Source organism: Diprion similis, chromosome 13, assembly GCF_021155765.1.
Source record: "Diprion similis isolate iyDipSimi1 chromosome 13, iyDipSimi1.1, whole genome shotgun sequence".
NCBI classification, from domain to species: domain Eukaryota; kingdom Metazoa; phylum Arthropoda; class Insecta; order Hymenoptera; family Diprionidae; genus Diprion; species Diprion similis.
Window position 1 is genome coordinate 2,006,195 of NC_060117.1, and position 22,398 is coordinate 2,028,592.

Genomic DNA, 22,398 nt, shown 5'->3' on the forward strand with positions numbered 1-22,398 from the left:
CGATGATGTTAATTCTTTTTTCTTTGGTTAACCATCAGCGAAAGTTCGGTGTAGAACTTTCACTCACTTCAAATTCAAAGAAAGCTATATCAAGTAATCGAATCACGGTTAAAACAAATTTCGCATGCTTGAATACGCACTATTTTCCAATTTCGCAGAGTGTTGAATGCATAATACCGAAGTTACCACGATTTATCCTCACACACGTACGATCTTCCGAAGACCTAAGAAAATATTAACGATTTTTATTAACGTTAGAATAGAGAAGCTACGCTGTAATTATGGTTAGGAAACGGAACGCTGATTCAATGAAGATCCCACGACGAGCGATTAGAAACGGCTGGAAGTTGACGCTGTTTAATAATAGTAATAAAAATAAGAAATAAACAAGTATCTAACAACACTATCTTAAATTTTGAGAATATGTACAGCCACGTTTTCGCTGGGTTTCCAGGAATCGGTATCTTTTGTAGGAACGGTCACCCTGAGCCTTGCAAAAGAGCCTTTGACCAATCTTTCGGGGTTTACGGCGACGCAGTCGTATATTTTGTTGCAAAAGTATCGCAAGCTGGACGGTAAAATCAAAATGTGGGGCTGCTGATGCATGAACGCGTATTTCTCCCACAGGTCCGTGTCAACGTTGACCTCCTCAGATGGCGGCACCAAAGGATAAAAGCACTTCTGGGCCAGAAGATGAGTCGCCAAACGCGTCAGTCTGTCGAACCTCGTGGAGTTGCTAATTCGAACAGAGAAAAATATGCAGCCGATTGTCAATGCAAGAGGTTCCGCATGACTTCCAGAAATACTCACAAGCTGATTTCCTCGCGTCCTAAATGCATCAGAGAGTCGACCGAAGTGGTTCCGATTATTACACCTTCAATATCGATCATGCAAGGGTCCGGCATCAAATGCAGATTCGGATATGTCTGTTTGAGCCTGAATTCCGGTGTCGGAAAGATCGGCTCGTGGTGAACGTCGCGGTTAGACGATACCAAGATCACCTGAGTACACGTGCTGCAGAAAAAAGAAGAAATTCTCCAATAATAACGTTCGAATAAAGTCCGAGATAAAATTGAGCTACGAATTTAAATTTTAAATCTCAATCTCCGATTAAAAGGAAATGCCTTACTCTTTGAGTCTGCGCATGATATTTCCAATGCACTGTTCGAAAAAGTCATCGAAAGTTAGCGCCATCTCACATTTTTGAATCTCCGTATGACTGAACTCGACGAAAGGTCCGACTAGGATGAGAACATGGGGTTGATTTTCAGCGACATAATCAATCAGTTCTAGAAGAGGTTCATAGGCGAGATTATCCGACTGAGTGAAGGGGCCTGCGGCAACAACTATCCGGAGATCACTGCCACCAGCTAGTTTTGGCGAGGCCGAAGGAGGCGCAGGCGATTCGAAAAAGAGGTTCTTGACAACGAGCGAATGTCCAGTTGGATTCACACCCTTAACAGAGACGATTTGCCCTGGAAATACGGAGTACTGATCCAGCTTTCCAAGGTCCAACTTGACCCTGACCCCGGATGACAAGTGCTTGGTTCCCTCAAGCATGATGGAAGCGGTGTTCAACTTCCCCTCAGAGTCGCAACAAATTCTACCGTAGCTCTGTATCTGGTATTGACTCCTCGAGTAAACGCCAACCGGTTCGATTTCCGTTTTGTCAATGTCGTTGACGGTCTTGCACATCGCAGAGCCGAGTTCCTCACCGACAATGTCCAAAGCCTCAGCTTTACTGAGGAGCTTTTCGTACATGTACAAGGCTTTCGAGGGCACGTGTGGCTGGTCCTCGCTCTTCTTAACTTTTACTTTGCGTCTGCCGTTCTCGTCGTTCTTCCAGCTCTCAGGATCCGAGCCAAATTTCAACAATATCTTCCCTCGATTGGCTGATGGCGTTATGGCATGTCTGCTTGGCGTCGTTCTGCATCATATATTTTTGAGAAAATAATTATTTATGAAAACCTATTGAACTGGAAAGATCATCAATTTAAATGTGTTCTTGTTCCTTACACTTTTGGGGAGAAACTTGACGGCGTAAAAGGACTGTCCACCGCCCGTACCTTGACCTCGGAGTTATCCTGCTCCCCCTCGGGGCTGCGCAGTCGTTTTACCTGTTTTTGAGGGAAAGAGGATTGAAAGAAGAAGATGGAATTTTAAATGACCGATTTTCTTTTTCTTTTTTTGCTCTCAGTTTATATGTATTCTTAAGTAACGCGGCATGGGCGAGCGTCCGACGCCCACATCGAAGAGGCCGCCGTAGACGAGTGTGTATCTAGTCACGAATATTAATAACAACGTGTACCAAATTCATACTCGTCTATGGAAATGCCTCTCGTGTTATTCTCAAAAGTTGTTTAAAAAGAATTTTCATTCGTCGTTGATAAACCTTCACCGACACATATTATCGCCATCCGATGCGTCTCCCGATCGTGCTTAATGAGTGTGGATCTAGTCACAAGTTGGAAAAAAAAATGTGCACTAGACCATCACTCACTCAGTACAATGGGAATTTCTTTCGATATCTTCATTCTGGTTGATCAACTGTTACAAAATACCAAACTCAGGCGGTTCAACGAAGTGGGAATATTAATAGAAATCTCTACATCGACGTATCATCAATATTGTTTATTAGGAGTGTGGAATGGGAGCGAAGAACAGGGAGTGTCATCAGCATCGACATTAGGAGTAGAGTAGCGTCAGCAGAGCCGACGTCGTCTAGAGGAGGTTAACAGCTTTTAACCCGTCACCATTTAATATATATATATATATATATATGTATATATACTCCTTTTATTACGCATTGTTTCAATCAATTTCAACCATTTCATTGCTCGTTCTTCACCAGCGAGAGAAAGACAAACACAATATACTAGGGAGGGGGGGGGTAAAGTTGTGCAATTAGATCAAATTGGAGCATGAGGAGAAAAATGAATCAAAGATAATATAGAATATATATGTAACGTTACTGTAATAATACATGTTTAGGAAAAATGGTTTATCAAATAAATCCTAATAAACGAAATACATTCATATTTTGAAAAGCCAACCCCTTGAATTCTCTTTTTCTCCTGATGTTTCGTTACGTTAACGTTACTAACTTCAGCATGGTATGGCTCTGAGAGATCTTGAAACTATCCTTAGTTCAAGGCTTGGATCGTTGACTTTATTAAATCAGAGATCCTTGACAAAATGAGTAAAAAAATTTGTCAAGTTAATCTGTAATTCCATTCGCATTTTGAACTGACAAATCGTTACGAAATAGTCTCTATTTTAAAGAGAAAAAAAGAAATTTCGAAATAAAGAAAGAATCTTCTCTTCATCCATTTCGAAAATTCAATAAATCCTGATACATTTCGAAGTAAATGTTACACGAGATGTTGACGAATGTTTGTGAAATTTGAGATTGAAAATAAACGCGCAGTCTTTTTAAAATCTACTAAAACCAGTCAGTTTTCGATTACATACTGGGAATTCCCTGGCCCTCCCTCCCACTCTCCGTATCACCATCTCTTTTTGGAGCTGCGTAAGCGTCTCGTCTCGTCGCAGAGGCAAAGACAAGGACGAAAAGCAGCAAAAGCAAAAGCAAAAGCAACAGCGGGTTTGCCTGCGGTAGCCCCTCGCCCCTTTTCTTTTTGTATCTCTCTCTCTCTTTCTCGCTCTCTGGGTTTTATAATATTACTGCAGGCGGTTGCCTGCCTGGCACAGCCAGTTGGTCGGTGGAGCCAGAGGCAACCGACGAATCTCACACACCATAAGACCGTGGGAAATGCCGTTGAACTTTTACTACTTTGGCCAGTCATACACGAACATCTCGCACCAACACGCGAAGAATTTGCTATGGAATCGAAGTCGGGATTCGCGATAAACGTAGAGCGTAAAACTTGCGCATTTCTCTTTCAGACTTACGGAAACACGAATCGGTTCACCGAACCCACGTATGCATTTATTTGTTCATTTACTCCACGTAGTATCGTAAATATACACACCGAAGTTTAAAAAATTGCAGATTCGTCCGAAAGTAGAAAAAAGAGAAACAAAATATAAAATTAAACAAATTTTCGTTTGATTATGATCCAACGGTTCGTAATTTTTTATATTTTCTTTTTATTCTTTAACTTTATTTACAAGGTTATATGAAGATTATGCTGATAACTCGTTGAACACATTTTTATAGTAAATTTGAAAACGCAACACACGCAATGGGATAAAGGGGATAAAATTTGTGATCACCGTATTGAAATTTTTTGCACATGCTTTTGGTACGTAACGTACAATTTTCTTCTTTGATTGTTATGTGAATAAACATGTATTGTACATACATACACGTGCCAGATTAGATCAAGTCGTTTTGTATTTGTATTCTTGATTTCTCCTCCCCCTTTGATCTCGGATTTATACACAGCAACGAGCCTATATTGATTTTATTCAATATGATTACACGCGAGCCTCCTACAATGAATACATAAAAGCGTATCGTCTACCAACAAGCAGGTTCAATTCCGCTTGATTCCTCTGATTTCTCCCTCAGTTACGAAAGCGATGATGCACCACCAGCGTAAAAAAAAAAAAAGTCGGTATCATTGTTTCATTTTTCTTTTTTTTCTTTTCATTTTTACCGGGAACGCCACGCAAGAATCAACTTCATATTGAGAATTCTCTCAAACTTAATTGCAATAGATTATTTTCGGAAATTATTTGTTGTTGAAACGATTCATAAATAATTGATTTTTGTAATGAGAAAAGTTGATGGAAAAATGTTTTATGATTAATTGTATAATATTATAACGTTGCTTTAAAATTGTAGTAAAAATAAATATTTCAATTGTATTCTGTAGAAATTTTCTGTTCGGACTACGCGACCGATGCATCTTGTAAGATCGTCACAAACGTTGACGCAGGGAGTTTCGGTCAATTGTGCTTAATTAATGAACTCCACCACGACGCGACCGCGTGGTTCAACGAAACTAACGACGAATAATTATACTCCGAGGGGTTGCCGCCCCAAATTGAAGCAACGAAAGATATCGCCTATTACGAGGCAGCGATGATTCAAAAAAGAAAAAAATATCGACACAATCAAGGAAGCGATCAGTATGGAAATTGTTTGGGAGAATTGAAATATGCAAAATTTAGACTTTACAATGAATTAAAACAGTAAGAGTAAGTGGTGGTGGAATTGGATTATTGATTAAAAAAAAAAAAAAAAAAATGAACCAGACAAATTCGCATCAATGGTTTGTACATTCCATCGATTATCGATTAATCATCGACTGGCTAAGTGATCATAACAGAATTGCTGCAACTTAACTTGAGCAGGTCGAGGAATTGAAAAAGAAAGAAGGCGTGATAGAATGTTTAAAACGCGAGTCACGTAGCGCGTGATGATTTCTCGTGTGAATATTTTCTATTCTCCGTATAATATATGATTTATATTTTATTTTGTATCCGCGAGAAGGTGGTTATAGAAAGAGAGGAAAAGAAAGAGAGGGGGGAACAGATTAACGGTTCTCAGCTTCTTCTTGTTCGCCTTATTCTTATTCTTTCTCTTAGTCTTCAATTCTGAGAAATATATAGGTATGCTGCACAGGTACACACGGATACACGCAGAGAATAAAATACCTACGCGATGCAGGTACGTATACGCACGAACGGTTGGGGGCCATAGTCGTGGGGCCTTCTTTTGTCTAGCGGATTTCGTGGCGCAGGGAAAAAACCGAACAATAGATACCCGAGCAATGGCTGCACTGCAGAGCTATTGCAACAACAGCCTGGAATTCGAATGCATCATATATATATATATATATAGATATATAACCGAATGAGGAAATTTGCGGAGTAAGATTTCTTTCGCGAACCTGGATTTTCGACAAAGGAAGACGTGTTAAAATCTCCGGAAATAAGCCAAAAGAGAAGAGAAAGCACGTTTTTGAAAATGGCAACATGAATAAGGAGTTTCCGCTGGGATGAATGTTCGAAAGATCGATCTTCGGTACAATTTATGAGTATCGTCGTTAGACTCAACGAGAGGAAACGGATGCTATGAAAGACTTTTCGATTTTTATACGTCTTTCATTGGATCACTGATTAAATAGATTTAATTGGGGAATAAGGAAACGAGTTTGGGATTGGCCAGACTGATTGTGAGAGAGAAGGGATGGATGCACGCGGATGAGGAATCAACAGGTTGCTGCGGGAAGTCGCGAAACGAAACAACGGACGAGAGAAGCGGGAAAGCCGTGAAGACGAAAACGAAAACGAGAACAAGGGTATGAGAAGATTACGCGAGACGCGAAGTGCGTGAAGTTGGCGTCGGGTGAAAATCGTTACGATCGGTGGTCGAAGCGGTGGTTCGAACGTTCGAAATTCAAACGAATGAACAAACGACGATCGATGAAAATATGAAAAGACACAAAACACGATGCACTGACTGCACAAACGACGCGAGAAAACGTTCGGAAACGTTCTTTACTACACAGAGACACACGATCGAGGCTTTCCGACGCCGATCGAGAGAAGCGTTATGCTTACCGGCGATTATGGCGGACGCGTCCTTGAAAACTGAAATTATTCCTTCGAAAGAAATCTGGCGGACGAGTCCGAGTGGCGAAGGAAGAGGAAGAGAAGAGGAGACGCGGGTGGTGGGGATGGAAGCCGATCCCCACCCGCCTTTGTCAGAGACAGGACGGAAGACCCGAACTAACTCTGCAGTCTCCACCGGTCGAAGTGTAGGGGAGAGAGGGAGGGGATAATGGCGGCAATCTACCTGGCCGCAGGATTTTTGTGGCGGGAAATAACAGGCCCGAAACGTAACGATACGTAACGAAACAGGCTCGAGGGGCCCAACCGACGATTTCGATTACGACAAAAAACCACCTGTCGGTGGTGAAACCTCGCCGAACGGGGCCTTTTCTTTTCACTTCTCTCCTCTTCGGGGTCCGCAGGTTTGCGCCAGGATCGAGTTGTCGGAAAATCGGGAAACCATTGTCGAGACTCTTCAGCCCCCCTCATCTTTTTCGACACGGGTAAAATGTGAAAGAAAATTTTTACCGATCAACGAGTTTTTGGAATTTTTTTTACCATTCGATTTCTTTGATTCGTGGTCGATTTTGAATAACCGAAGAATTTCACGAGGAGTCCGAAAGCGATGACGAATAGCTGACTAAACTGGACGTCGAGAGTCTCTTCTCTTTGCTCTGCACAGGACACGCACACACGCACGCGCGATGGATTTTTCGTTCTCTTATTCTTGTTCTATTGTTCGTCCTTCTTCCTCTTCGTCTTCAACTCGCCTGAGTTACTACAACCCGATGCGTCGCGGGGAACGCGATACGACAACGACACGTGAAGAAGGTGAACGTGAACGTGAACGTGAACTGTCCACTTGACTTCTCTCTCTCCTCTTTTTCGAGGTGTCGCATTTCGTGCGGTGATATAAAAACAACAGTAGCCCTCATCCTCGGGACGAAGAGACGACGAGCGAATTCAGAGCCGTTCGTTCCCCGCACAAAAATCTCAACTCAATTCAAGTATAAAAACTTGAATCCAGAAGACCATCTATGTTACACCACGTAGTCGCAGTTTTTATCCCTTTTTCTATTTTGTATAAATTTGAAGATTACGCTTTTTCAACGGTTTTTTTTTTTTTGATTGTTTTTGTTTTGTTTTTTTCAACGAACGAATTTCGAATCGATTGTACCGAACTTCGAATATCAAACACAACAACTTTATATTCAATATCGTTCAAGGTTCAACGAGACTTAAACCTGTGACTACGCGTTACATAGATGATTTTGAAAACATTCGCATGTTGAGTTGAGTTGAGTTCAAGTTTTTCAAACTAAAGAATCGAGATTAGAGACGTCTGATTGCGAGGAACGACTACGAATTCGACCGAGCGACGCGGGAAGAGAACGAGACGCGTACGGGCCAACCGACGGCCATAAACTTGACTCGATGCTGCTGCCGTTTGCTGCTCTCTTCTCGAAACCAACACTGACACCGACACACACTGACTCTGGTTACAGAGTCTCAGTCCTGCACAAAGAACGCGCGACAGTGTTGCCAACAACACAATATTTCAAACGTGGCTGACCGTACAGCGCCGTACGCTTTCACAGGGACGGATTGCTGGGCCCCGGAACCCGGGGCCCGATTTTATTTGATTAATAACTCGGCGAGTCAGCGTAAAAACTGGGATACTAAAAATCTTGGGAAAATTTGTATATTTATTAATAAAGATTGCCAAAAGGGCGAAATTAAATCGACGAATTAACGCGTTAATGTATCTTTCAATTTGCATAATCAACGAATGGAGTAAAGTTCATTCAACAAAAACATCGGCTGAATTGATTAGCAAACTTTACAAAAGTTATCCGAGTTCGGAGAAAACAATGTTGTTTAAAATTACTTCGGTGCGGAATAATGTGAAAACCAAAAATAAGATGTGAATCTTATCGCGTGCCTTTAATAATGTACAATTATTTTTCGCCGATCGGAAGCACGGCGTATTTTACCGAGAAACGAACACATGCCAATCCGTACTTCCTTGGGGATTCATATATATACGTGTGTCGTTCTCTGATCGACGGGTTTGAAAAAAATCGAATCCAAAAAACCGTTGAAACGAACCGGACTTTGATTCGAGAATTCACGATGCGTGCTCTGAGCGGCCGACAAACAGGCGGTTCGATATTCCGTTACCTTCAACGTTTCCGCGGCAAGGCATTTATTATACCTGAGTAAGGAATTTCCTTTCGCTGGCAGGTAAATGGATCTTTTTTTTTCAATTTTTTTTTTTTTTTTTTTTACTGCTCCTGTCTTTTCGAAGCACGATGTTGTTCGAACGAGTTCTTCGTTGTTTTCGAGACAAGTTTGAACGAACGTTGCAGTTTTCGGATTCTCTTGATTCTCCGACTCGTTGACGATTCACATATTATTATTATTATTATTATTATTATTATTGTTGTTGTTACACTGAAATTGCAGATTTACGTTTCATAAAAATATTTGAACACATCGCGCTGCGTGAATTTGATCATCGAGTTTCAACGAACGTGGACGGAACGAACAAACGATAAGGTTGATATGTCTTTGAACGATAATTGAAAATGCGCGCAAATGTTGCGTTTAATAAAAAAATATTCATTCGTAAAAATTATTGCAGCTCGAAGATTTCGTCAAATTATAAAGCGGCGCGCGTTTGCTTGACGTAAGCTTGGCAACGGCGCTTTCATCAAACTGCCTAACGCTCTGCTCGACTCCTGCTCTTCTGCCACCATCGACTGCATCGGTCGGCTAGCCGGCAGGATCGGGAGGAGAGGCAGTTTCACGGAACAAGGGGAGAGGTAGAAAAGAGACGAGAGAAAAGTGGGGAATGAAAGAGAGAAAAAGAGAGAGATACAGCGAGGGGGGAGGGAAGGAGAAAGAGACATCACAAAGCCGGATAGGAAGTTCAGGAGATTCGAAATATTTCCCAAAAATCACGAGGGAAAAATTGAAATGCAGAAAAAAAATTTAACGGAAAGATAATATTACTTTCCATTCTCACGGGAAAAAATCAAACCACAATTTCCAACACACGTAGAGACACGCATTTACGCGCCGATGCATATACAAATCAATCTTCTTTGTCTGGGAACCAATGAAGATGTTACGAAGAACAAATAGAAAGATTTAAAAAAGTTGAGGCACCTATTAACAGCGAGAGCTGAAAACCCGTGAGACTAACAAACGAAAAAAGTAGCAGCCAAGAAAGCAATACTCTTAATGCTGCACTGCTTTTTGCTGGGAACGTGAACTCTGGCGCTATTAACTACCCAGCAGACTTAGTGTAGCGTATAAAATGTGTATGTGATCTACCTGCTCGATTCAGGATCGGAACAAGTATCTTGATGCTAAGTGATACCTGTGTGGCATAATACATGGAGGAAAGGATAGAGACTGCAATGAGGAGGAGATATGGGAATGAATCATACAACGGCGCGTGGTTTCGATGATGCTTTTATAATGATAGGTTCTGGGGATATATCCCCCCCCCCTCCCCCCTCTTGCCCCTTTATTCCCCTACTGTAAGAATGTATCCTGACATTATTATCTCACCGCTGTGCTGAAAATACTTTTTGACCATTCCCTGTTGTTCAGATTTTTCGCATAAAATTAAGTTATGATTTATCGGGATAGCGAGAGCTCTAAAAAGGAGATGAAGAAGTTGTTGCGATAAAAGATTCGATGCATGTATTTATAAAAACGCAATAAAAAATTCATGTCCTATAACTATTGTGGAAAAATGTATCGACTTTACTTACTCTTGGAGTCGTTGGGGTTTTGGCACCGTAGAGCTCCAGAATATCTTCGTCATCACTGGGACCAAATTAAGGAATCTACTTGTTATTTTCATGAGTATTTATGCCGTGTCTTGCAGTTTAGTGAATTGAAATTCCAAGGTTTACATGCAAGAATTTCAACTCAATTTCTTCGCAAAGGATACTCGTACTGTTTCATGGAGTGAGAATTATACACGGCGAGTTTCGACAGCTTGGTATCAGCCATTGAATGTGCAGCGGAGCCTGAGTCTTTCTTTAACTCGCTTCTTTCCATCCGCAATAAATACTCCACCGTCGGACCGTCGCCCTTGCACTGTGACACGCTGAATGCCATCCATGTTTCCACCAGCGCTTCTTCGTCTAAATTGTATAAATCGCAGAGATCCAGACCTGCGGAGGATGAAAAATGTATTAGCACATTGCTTGTTGGCTATAGAAATATAGAAAATCGTGAATACGGTCAGTTTTCCTGAATAAGTTGATCGGATTTCGGTAGTAGGGTCAGAGAAAACAGGCCACTAAATCGGAGCGATTTTTTTTCCAACCCCCAAAAGTGACGAGTCGAATTTTGACCGGTGACGAAATTACTTCTTGCCGGGTTTTAATTTCTACCTACGAATAACGGGCGCGAATGCTGAGATTTCGATACTCACATTTATTGAGAATCGCTTCATCGTTGACGGCGACACCGAAGACGGCGAAATGCTCCTTCAAAGCATCTTTCAACACCATCTTGTTGTCTGAACTCTGACCGACTCCTCTCTCTTTTCCCGCCAAATATATTTACGTATCTTGATAGCTCTGGAATATCGAACATAACCTGACTCTATCGATTTCTCTGTCTTTCCCTCCTTGAGAGAGACAAGCGAACTATTCAAATGCACGCAGCTAATTGTTAGATCGTGAAAAACACGAATCGCAATGGTATTTCAGCAGTAAAAACTCTGCCGAAAAATTAACGCGAATTGTACCGACGATGGGAGAAACAAATTACAATCGGCGATGCGAGACGACCGTTGATTCGAACCTTCCTGATTCAAACTCTTTATTCTTCTTCTCTTTATGCTCTGATTGGCTACCAGCTACATCCGGTGCTTCTCCACTAAGTCATTGGTTAAAAAATATAAAGACGCGTATCGCTGGACAAATTTTCCTAACCTCGAAGCACAAAAGTATTACGCAACTTATTTGTTAGGCTAACTTATTTTCAGTCCGAAACAAAATGAGAGCTTGATTCTACCACGAATTATATGACACTGACTGGTGATTTTGTATTATTGTTTCATAATTCGCATAGAATCGAACTCGTATCTTGTTTCAAACCGAAAACAAGTTAGCCAAAGACCCAATGCATTAATGAACATTGGTGTAACAACGGAAATATGACTTTGACCATCAGTAGATCACTGCGAAATGCTTTTACCACTTGAGCAAAATCATAGAAATAGTGAACAAGGCATACAGCTAATAGGAGGCGGTGGTGTTTGTTTATTGCGTGTTCGCAGTCATTTAAAAGGCTGTCTCCTCGTGTCGAGTAGAAGACTGATTGAATTTCGGGGCTGGAAGTACAACCAAGTCCGTATAGAATAATAAAAGATGGATAAACTATCCAAGCCGCAGATAATATGTCACATCGAAAAGTCAGTCAACTATTCGTTGTTCGACGCCAAGTGGATACCAAGCAGCGCAAAGTTCGTGGTGATGGGTTCGAGGCCGCGGGGATCCGGTGTTTTTCAAATATACGAAATATCCAGCGGTGAGTTGAAACTGATCAAAGAGATCGAGCGCTCTAATCCGATGAAATGTGGCACCTTCGGAGCGTCAAGTTTGAGGGAGAGATACTTGGCCGCAGGAGACTTTAAGGTAAGAATCCGAGTCGCTGCTACCTGTTCTTTACTCGATGTCGATTAACGCTTGATTGTTTTCAGGGTAAACTGAATATCTACAATCTGGAGGATCCGGCGATTCCTATTTACTCGGCAAATGCTCACAAGGAGATCATAAACTCCATCGACGGTATCGGCGGGCAGACGATAGGCTGTGGGGCTCCCGAAATCGTCACCGGCTCTAGAGACGGCAGCGTCAAAGTCTGGGATCCACGGCAAAAGGGGCGGCCAGTTGCAGTAATGGAACCGAAGGAGGGCGAGGACCGTAGAGACTGTTGGGTCGTTACTTTCGGTAACTCGTACAACTCTGAAGAAAGGGTCGTCGCCGCTGGGTATGACAACGGAGACGTCAAGATGTTCGACCTAAAGGCCATGGCTCTCAGGTGGGAGAGCAACTTGAAGAACGGAGTTTGCGGGTTGGAGTTTGACAGAAAAGACATCGCGATGAACAAACTCGTCGCCACCACTCTCGAGTCCAAGTTCTACCTGTTTGACCTTAAAACTCAACATCCCAAAAAAGGATTCTCTTATCTTTCAGAAAAAGTAATTTGTAGCTCATTTGGTTTAGTTGTAACTTGTACTACCTGATCGTCCATCAACAAGGAGTCCAGAAAGTGATTATTTCCTGTTAATAGAGCATTGCAACAAGCCATAATCCGACTTGATTCCAGGCGCACAAGTCGACTATATGGCTGGTACGTCATCTGCCCCAGAACCGAGAGATATTCATGACGTCGGGAGGTGGAGGATCGCTTTGCCTTTGGAAATAGTAAATAAATTCTATTCACTTAAATTCATAAGTTTTTTTTATGAATTTTTAGTCGAGCGTTATACTCACAATACAAAATTTCTGTTCTTGCGTGTTGCAGCCAATATCCTGAAAAACGAGTGACAGCAGACGCCGATGGAATAGAACAGGGAGTAGTTGGCTCTGTAGCTCTACTCCAGAACAGCACGCTGTCTTCTCAACCAGTCAGTTCCTTGGATTGGAGTCCAGACAAGCAAGGACTTGCCGTATGCACTGCGTTTGATCAGTGCCTTCGTGTCATTATCACCACGAAACTGAACACGTACTGAAAAGAAAAAAAGTAATAGTTTCAACAGAAGGTTTTTACAAATCTGTCCGGCTCGCTACTCCTTGTCGGCTTTTTATACATTCACGCTTATTCACGGTATCACTAATGGTGGGTGGAAAACCATTAACGAGAATAATATGGAAGACGTAAAATTGTATCATAGTGGATGCAAGAAATTGGAGACTCGGATCTACGATTGAATCTAAACGGAGAAAAGGATTATGGAACCAAATAACGAATTTGAGAACTCTCGGCGCAGTACGTTGTAAATAGTTTTATTTCTTCTCAATATATACCGAATATCGCTGAACAGAAGCCTCGGTAATATACGTGGAAAGATGAAATAAAAGAAGCAATATTTCGTTACTTAAGACTTCCGTCGATCGCGAAACGAGTTGTAGTTTTTTTGTTTTGCATATACAATTCAACAAAAGATCAGTAGAGAAGAAAAAAAGGAGTCAATTTTTCTCTTCGTATAATTGAACATGATGACGTATTTTTTTGTTATTAATTTTTATGATTTCAATGTAAATAAAATAATCATCAAATGTTAGGGCGAATTTGATTCTAGAACGCGTAGCGAATTACCGGTAATAGGAATACAGAAAGTGAGTTATAAAAGTATAGGTATACTGTAGATGAGCTAGGTAGGTAGGTACAGGAATAAGCTGCGGGAGTTTCTGCGCTGTTCTATCGATTTTCAAAGCCTGCGCAATTATGCAAGAACATTAGAGACCAGAGACAGAGACACCCGGCACAAAGCGCGCGTGAGAGAGATGAAGAAGGATCAAGGTGGGGGACATGATCGACTATATATACTAAAGCACGTATGTACCGAGTCTAGGTGAAGGAGAGAAGAACAGAGTATACAGAGTGTAGAGGTGGAGGAGGAGAAGGAGAAGGAGGATGAAGAGGACGGGGTTGCGGCGAAATAAGGGGAATAATATGTCATTGGGGCAGTCTATTTGTAAGCCACCGCTTATTAACGCCGCTACCGGAGTCTGGCGGCCATTCGGTGGCGTTACGCAACGGCCATTTTGTTCCGCGTCGCGCGTCGCGGTGTGAAGGCATCCGAGTACCGTACCATCTCGATCGTTCGCCAAGCTTTGCTCTTTGCCCGCGCGCACCGCACACGGTCAGCGTGAAATCGAGGGTATTTTACCGTTGTGTGGAAGCGGGCAGAAGGCGTGTGCGTCGAAGCCGGCATTACGGATGCGATCGTACGTGTTACAGCATTTACAGCGTTCACCAGCGCCGGCCATAGTCGGTGCTTATGAGGGGGCAGAATCCGTCGACTCGTTGGTACCCGACGATTGCATTTAAATAGCCGGTTGACTGGCTCCGGCTGGCTCTAGTCAAGGTCACGGGTTCCGCGACTTTAATTACACCAGTTATCCATGCTCTGTGCACCCACCCGTTTAACCCACGCAGGGTGCAGCTGGCTTTTCTGCGGTCAATTATCGGAGTAAAACGGACTGTTAATCTGCACGCTGAAACCTTGCCCCACGTTAGGATATGAAGCTAAAAATTGTACGAAGAAAGGCGACAGAGAATCGCCTCGTACAATATTTTGGCCGAAAGACGTCTGGATCGACGATTACTAAGTTGTTAGAAGACTTATTTTAGGACAGTATACCATTTCGACATCTTTCGAGTAATTTCTCACTACTTCTGATGTCCAGTTCTGGAGCTGATGCATTGAAGGATCCTTTTGTATCCAAAATCTGAATCTGATTTCATCAGTCAGCAATGGTATGAGAATTCATTTGAACTGGGCATGCGATCTGCGTGAAAAAAAATTCCCGGTATTTCTACAATTATATGTGAAGTTTGGAACTTTGTAATGATTCTGCAACAGGTATCCTAAAATCCAATTACGCAGCAGAATCCTGCAACCAACAATGATTATATCATGTGGTGGTTATCCACATTATTGAAATAAACTCACCTTTACCAAAGAATAAAATTGTAATTGATTCTTCGATCCCTAAGTTCCTATCCGTTTTTCGATTTTTCATCTATCCTGTCCTACATCCGTTTTTCTTCTAATTCTCTCAGTTCTTGTAGGCGTCTTCAGACACGTATAGAAATCACCCAGCGATGTATCCGCTTCAAAGAACCTCCTTACCAATAAAAATATCTGAATTCCTGATCACACACACTCAAACAGGGAGTTTTTATTCGATAATATACAACGAACAGTGCAAAGAGCGAAAAGTATTTATCATTATACAATTTTCAATGCACGTCATCTCGAGCCATAATATACGAGATTAATTATAACAACGAGTTTATGCCTATATCTTAACTGATCAGGAATTGGTGCGTGATAAGAATAAATTGAGACAAGAACCTTCATCCATACATGCAGCACTTCTCTGAGAATGTTAATTTTTTATTCATACCGATACTGCTCGTCAGCCATTGTATGTATGTACACATAACCTCACACTTTTGAATACAGAATCCCACGAAGCACGCCCCGTGCGCATCGGTAGGTGGGTGTAAGGCAGATACATCAAAGTGCCTACGATATAACCGTGAATGATATAATTAACGCGGTGCAGTGTTAGGCTGGTATGCATGTATCTACGTGTCTATATCTTCGTACATGATGAGAATATTATTTATACACCACGCGTTGTTACGTGACTTACTCGGTTTAAATGCACCTCGGTAACAACGAACGACCCGACCAACCGTGGACTCGTTTGCATAGACGTATTTCCGTTCACGCCTTAGATGCCTGTAATATCTTGCAAAGAATGAAAAAGGAAAAAAAGAAGAAGAAGAAATCAAAGGTACTCGACAAGGTTCGAGTTATCTTAAAAAATATCATCTTTTCATTTCGTAGGTAAATCGATATTCCTTAAGGTTCGTTAATTCGTTTCTTTGCAACCGTAAGGCCATCGAAACGGTTTCACTCTCAGCATCTTCTTCGGCTGTCCTCGAAACGGAATTAGATTTAGAATTCTGATATATAATTATTCACATCAGAGGTGTATGCATAGGTATGTTAAATTCATGCAAGACCCTGAGTGAAATCGTTGGTTGCATCTTCTCTTCTTCGGATAAGTATGTGATATAGGTAAAGTTTAAGGGTACGAAAATACGAATATGTTATAGACACGTGAACTATAGTGATACCAACACCTACCTCTACCTGTATAATTTTGTGCCGAGTTTACCTCGCGCTATTTTAGTTTCCGCAGTCGCTCATATATGTTGCTGGCTCCTTTTCTTTTTCTTTTTCTTCTTCTTCTTCCGCTTCTATCTGCTGCATCAATTTGGGGAGCATCCAAGTAATCAGCGGAAGGATACGTGGGAAGGAAGAAATAGAGAATCAGGTAAAACGGTGACTCAAATAACGTATGACTTTCGTCCTGGGAATAATTCTTTTTTCCATTTCTATTCATGTTGCTCTTTTCACTTAGCCTTCTTCCTCCTTCGTCCCCCGTTGCATGTAGCTAACAATAAATCGTAGATGAATAGAAAATCTTCTTCCAATTTGCGTTGTATTAAATCTTGGAAAAGTTGTATCTACGAAACTATTTGTTCAATGCGCCAGAAACTTCTTAATTCTAATGTACACCGTTTTTTTGTTTACAATAACGTATAAAAAATTCATGATTTTACCTCAATTTTACAAAGTTTAAAAATTTCAAAATAATGAGATAATTCTCTAAAAACTCATGTGTACCTATTTAGAAAAATCAACGTATTCAATTCACGTGACTAAAACAAAAAACATTCCCTTCAAATTTGTTAAGCAATGTTTTGTTTCAACAATTTACTGACCACTTTTGAGTATCGTTATTATCCAAATATAATTTTCTTATCGTCTTTATGGTCGTTGATTTTCATCTTATCATAAATTATTCAATATTGTCGACGAGACTCACTTTTGGTCGAGAATGTACAGCCAGTATATCCTTAAATATTGCCTGGACATGTAAAAGATACAATAAGCCTACGTAAATGATACAAATACGTGTTACACACAGATCGAAAGAATGAAACCCAGTGATAAAAAATATCCATTCATATATTTGTACATGGGTATATCCACAGTAGATTCAAGATATTGTAATATTCTGTACTCCTTGAATCGACGATACACAAATTGCAGTCACGGTAATCGATTTGCTTCGTGTATTTTTTGATTTTGCTAGAGTATAAAAAATCTAAATGTCTGCATTAGCAAGTAGACGTATATTACAAATGCAATGTTATATATGCAGTCTTTACCCTGATTTTTTTTTTAGCAAGAAAAACAAGGATGGATACTAAAGTATGAAAGGAAGATGATGATTTTTTACTTTGAGAGTAAGAGAGCGAGAGAGAGATGGAAATGGAATGGAATATATGAGAAACTGGGAGAGAAAAACACAAAATAAAAATTAACGTGAAAAGATCAAAAATCGTTTGAGTTCGTGTACAAAACGTGTTCCACACCACTAACAACAACAGCAATATCAATAATAATAATAATAATAATAATGATGATCGCACAATTACATGTGCAGTGCTGCTGTGACGTTAAAGACCAATTTTGTAAACATTTTTGTAATATGTTTCAAGTAAATGGTTTTTCTCGAATTTGTACTTTCGATTATCGGAAATTTTTTTAACCGTAATTATTGTTATTATTGTCATGCTAGTTTGAAGATGAAAATAATTTTCATCCTTTTCTGATCAATACATGAAAAACGTGAAGCCTCATTTTAGAGGATTTTACGTTCACGATGATAGACAAACGGTTGCAGATTTTTGAATTCCCGATCTTTCCTCATCTTCGCCTGTAACTTGCTGTTCCCTTTTCTTCTCCACATGCGAGAGTCTCTCTCTCTCTCTCTAAAAGGCGAGCTTCTTCATCAACAGGTACATGTGCTGGTCGATCTCGAAACCGTGCAAATTATTCGCATCACCCTGAAGCCGCATGAGCAATCCACCAAAGGAAACGTATGCCGATCTGTAAACAATAAAAAAAGATAACGTGTTCAATTAGTTTATTAATTGAAAATAATTAGCGTGTAAAAGTGATCGAGTTCATTATTTATTAATCAATTAACTGCACCACTGCAGGCCTGAAAAGAAAAAAATAATAATAAGGAATTTGTAACGATTGCGTGCAGCTTTTTTTTTCATCGATAATCTCAATCGACGTTGGATCATTGATCAGATATTTTCTCGATACGGTTGATTATCTGTTTCTGCTTCTGCTGCTGCCTGCACTATAGTTGCACATTTCGAAACGTGACGTGAATTGGAATAATATATTATTTAATGCATCTGCAGTAATGCGACCGTCACAGCTGCAGTGCCGATAGCGGTCGTGTTTATAAAATAGACCACACAACCAGCTAACCACACTGCCAAGGCGCCGGTCGCTATTCGTGGATTCTTGACGATATTGCAATGACGATATACCCGCTTAGCACAGTGTCTAGGTGTTGATAAGTTTATTTATTAAGTTATTCGTTGATTCAGAATTTCTTATTTTCGTTTATTCTTAAGCATATTTATAAAAACGTTGATAAGCGACAGTTTAAACTGAGTTTTTTAAATTTTTATTAATTAAAAAATTATTTCATTCAGTTGTGCAACCATAATTGGTATTATATTATATTTATTATAATATAAATATAAATGTTAGATGAAATTCATCAGTTCGACTCGAATTCTATTACGCACAGCTTTGTATTATGTTACGTAACTTCAATCGTCGTATTATCTGTCAGTTGGTAGGTGGGTACGGACACGTTGATGATCGTACCGCTTGCATGTCTATTATCGAATTTAACGAACGAGACTAATTCTGAGCAGAGATGTGACGAATCGTCGCTGTTATTTACCTCGATGATTCATTGGATTAGTAATTAGTCCATCGCATTTCCCGCGTGGCATCGCATCGCAGCAATTGCTATAATTAAAAATAAATTACGAAATATCGTTTACCAAGCACGCCCAAGCGCTCGTCATAGCGAGCCAGCAATTTCTGGTTTGAAATTACTGTGTACCGTAACGAATCAGAAAATTATAAATACAGATTGTTGAATCGATTGTGTTATTTCCTTTGAGAGATTTTTTTTTTCTGCCATTTCTGACTCTTCGATAATTCTTCCTTCACGGCTTCGTATTGTTCAATTCACATTTAATTAACTCGAGATTATTTTTATTTCCATCTATGCTTTACTTGGTTTCTATTTTTGAAAATCGGAATGTGTTTTATGAGCCTGAACATACGCGGACATTGTTGAAGAGGCGAAGACGAATCCAATGACACCCCACAAGATATGGTTTCTGCATGATACAATTCGACGACGAAGTGGCAAGATACGTAATAGATCGATCGATCGATCGAGTCGTGCGCGCAGCCGCTGTGCCTCAAGGGCGATGCGCTCACGGTGCAGCGCAGTGCACGACGTACCGCGCTTACCAATTACGCAGCGCTGAAAGAGCGCTAAGCTTCAAACTCTAATATCTCCGTATCAAGGCATCCGAATTATAATATGTTTGGTATCGTTGCACTTGGCTCGTTACTGTCTGCACAATGCCGGCCAGAAAAAAAAGATTTAGTGAACGAACGGAAAAAAATGCAAAGCAGGATATGATGCCAATGAATTATACCGCGTATATGAGTATCGATGGAAATTTTTGTAGTAAATAAAGCAATAATAAATAAAACATTAAGTTTAGGCTTTAGAGGTTCACGTCAAGTTTTTGCACTCCACGAGTAGATTTTGATTTATTTGAAATTAAATTTTCTTTTAACCAATACGAAAGCTTCCTTCTTTAGTTTTTCAAGCTTTAAAGATACGATAACCGTATCAAAGCAAGCATAGCGAATCCGCAGGATGAAAAACGATGATGACGTCGATGTTGATATCGATGACAACGACGATGACGGTGACGAGGATGAAGAATGCAACGTAGATATTCCGAAAATAAAACCGACTTGAATAAACCGCAGAATTCCCCACGAAGTAATGCTATCCACATCCTTAACGATAAAACACACAATCTGCATAACCCGTATATATATCAGCAGCAAAAATTCCCGAAAAAATAAATGAAATATCCTCTCTATAATTTTTCTCGATAAAATGTTTGGAAACGACGTCAATGAAATCAGGATCGAACGCGAACTGCTGCAGCAGCATGAATTTGCGTTGGCAATATTCTGCACCGTCTGCAGATGCAACGAAAAGGGGGGTAACAAGGAGAGGAGAGAAAAGAGGGAGGGTAAGGTGTTGCCCACACTGCAGCAGAAAGGCGCGCGCGGTTATGACGACGATTTAATGCAGATATATATATATACTATTTGAACTGTGTTATATCGTACCATGCAAGTGTGCATAGATCTGTACGAACATCAGCATACATTACAGCATTTATTCATCATCATAATATATAATTTTTAATTATTATCACCACAATAACAACAATTGTTGTTGCTGTTGTTGTTGTTGTTGTTGTTATTACTTTGCCACGTACAATCTATTTTTCATACGTAACAGATATGGACATGAAAACGGTGTGGTTCAGGTATAATATGTTTTTATATACATATATAGAAAGCGCGTATCATTGCGTAATACGCGTGAACAAGAGTCTTACTATATACCCAATGTTGTTTCTGTTATTGCTGCTGCTACTGTTGCTGCTGTAAGGTGATGAGTGATTTTTTTTTCTTTAACAAGAAAAACGTAACTCATTGTTAGGTTTTCAGTGATCGTAAAATTGAAATCTAAACTTGGGGGGGGGGGCGATTTTTCAAGATTCAGAAAATAATCATTGTAACTGTTAAAAGTGTGTGATTATTTATTTATTCCCGTGATTTTTTTTTTTTTATTATTACTATTATTTTTCTGTCATTGTTCTCTTTTACAGAATTCAACGAGAATTTTCAAGATTCTTGCCATTATTCCGTGAAAACTAATCAAACACGAATGTATATATATATATATATATATAGTTCACCAATACTGTATAATTATATATGTATATATCAATTTTTATTACGACAGAGTAAAAAATTAAATATATTTATACAATAATTAATCTATTACATGGCGTTTCTCAATTTTTTTTTTTTTTTAAATTATTTATTCGTTTCATTTTCTAATCATTTATAAATGAAATTTATTATTTTCTTTCCCGTCGTAGATGTGGTAAAAATCGAATTAGGTACTCCGGATGATCCCAACGATGAAGATGCCGATGATGATGATGATGATGATGATGATGATGAAGGAATGGTAATTAAATATATAAACACCCTTAAAGAAGCCCGCCGCTCTCTTGGCAGCTGAAAGTTTTTATCAAACAAAAAAAAAAAAAACAAAAAAAAAATTTCGTCGTTCATACGATGATAGATGGCTATCGCAGCATAATCAAATGATCATTTCGATGCGATCAATAAGCGTCGATAGAATTGAATAGTCATTTTCCAAATCTATGAAAAAAGACAATAATAATAATAATCTTCCAGCTTGTTTTATCATTGTTATTATTATCATTATAATTATAAATGTCGAAATTTTGTTTTTTCTTGCCTCTTTTCAAAAAGTCACAAGCATTGGATAATCTACAAGTATTCACGTATACCTACATTCATACGTAAAAGGTTTATATTAAATCGAGTTTCAATCGCGCCCTCATCTTTGCACCACAAAAATAATAATAATAATAACAACAATGAAAATAATAATAATAATAACACTAAAAAACATCAAAAATAACACATCCATTACCCATTCATACATTCAACGCTACGAATACATCTACACCAAATTCGAAGACTCTGATTCTGAATTCTGCAGAAAACTGCAGGTATTCAAGAAACACAAGTTCATCCTTCTTTACATACCATAAATATATTACAAACACTTGGTTTTTGAAAAAGAAAAAGGAAAGAAGATAAAATAATGAAAAAAAAAAAATAAAACAAATTTAAAAAAAAAAACCGTAGAAAGCACGGATTACGCGACGCTGATGGTGGTAGAACTGGTGGTAGTGGTGGTGGTGGTGGTGGTGGTTGCGGTGGTGGCGACAGGCGAGGTGTCGTACCAGATAGTGCATTTACAGTAATCAGGGCCCGTGTAA

At 39.8% G+C, this 22,398-nt stretch overlaps 3 protein-coding genes across 7 annotated transcripts in view; 1 reads left to right on the plus strand and 2 right to left on the minus strand.

Moving 5' to 3' along the window:
* Positions 1-332: 332 nt before the first annotated feature.
* On the minus strand, positions 333-17,991 carry LOC124414015 (DNA polymerase alpha subunit B). Of its 2 annotated transcripts, XM_046894867.1 has the most exons (7): positions 10,982-11,151; positions 10,493-10,718; positions 10,311-10,365; positions 2,017-2,117; positions 1,130-1,927; positions 811-1,014; positions 333-736 (listed from the first exon to the last, which is right to left on the minus strand). In XM_046894867.1, exons 1-7 carry the CDS (start codon positions 11,058-11,060, stop codon positions 409-411), a joined length of 1,791 nt encoding a protein of 596 aa, XP_046750823.1. In that variant the 5' UTR covers positions 11,061-11,151; the 3' UTR covers positions 333-408. The 2 variants fall into 2 exon arrangements, with proteins under 2 accessions (XP_046750823.1, XP_046750824.1); XM_046894868.1 differs by lacking the exons at positions 10,311-10,365; positions 10,493-10,718; positions 10,982-11,151 and adding an exon at positions 17,293-17,991.
* On the plus strand, positions 11,777-13,652 carry LOC124414017 (dynein axonemal assembly factor 10). Of its 3 annotated transcripts, none has more exons than XM_046894872.1 (4): positions 11,777-12,191; positions 12,257-12,757; positions 12,886-12,983; positions 13,068-13,281. In XM_046894872.1, exons 1-4 carry the CDS (start codon positions 11,925-11,927, stop codon positions 13,093-13,095), a joined length of 894 nt encoding a protein of 297 aa, XP_046750828.1. In that variant the 5' UTR covers positions 11,777-11,924; the 3' UTR covers positions 13,096-13,281. The 3 variants fall into 3 exon arrangements, with proteins under 3 accessions (XP_046750828.1, XP_046750829.1, XP_046750827.1); XM_046894873.1 differs by having other exon boundaries at positions 13,074-13,281; XM_046894871.1 differs by having other exon boundaries at positions 11,785-12,191; positions 13,084-13,652.
* Positions 17,992-18,112: 121 nt separating the features above from the next.
* Positions 18,113-22,398, minus strand: part of LOC124414020 (DNA-directed RNA polymerases I, II, and III subunit RPABC3) — a 50,332-nt gene continuing 46,046 nt past the window's right edge. For both annotated transcript variants that reach the window (XM_046894876.1, XM_046894877.1), the window contains exon 4: positions 18,113-18,262. In XM_046894876.1, coding sequence (XP_046750832.1) covers positions 18,145-18,262 — 118 coding nt within the window. In that variant the 3' untranslated portion in view covers positions 18,113-18,144. The remainder of the gene's footprint in view (positions 18,263-22,398) is intronic.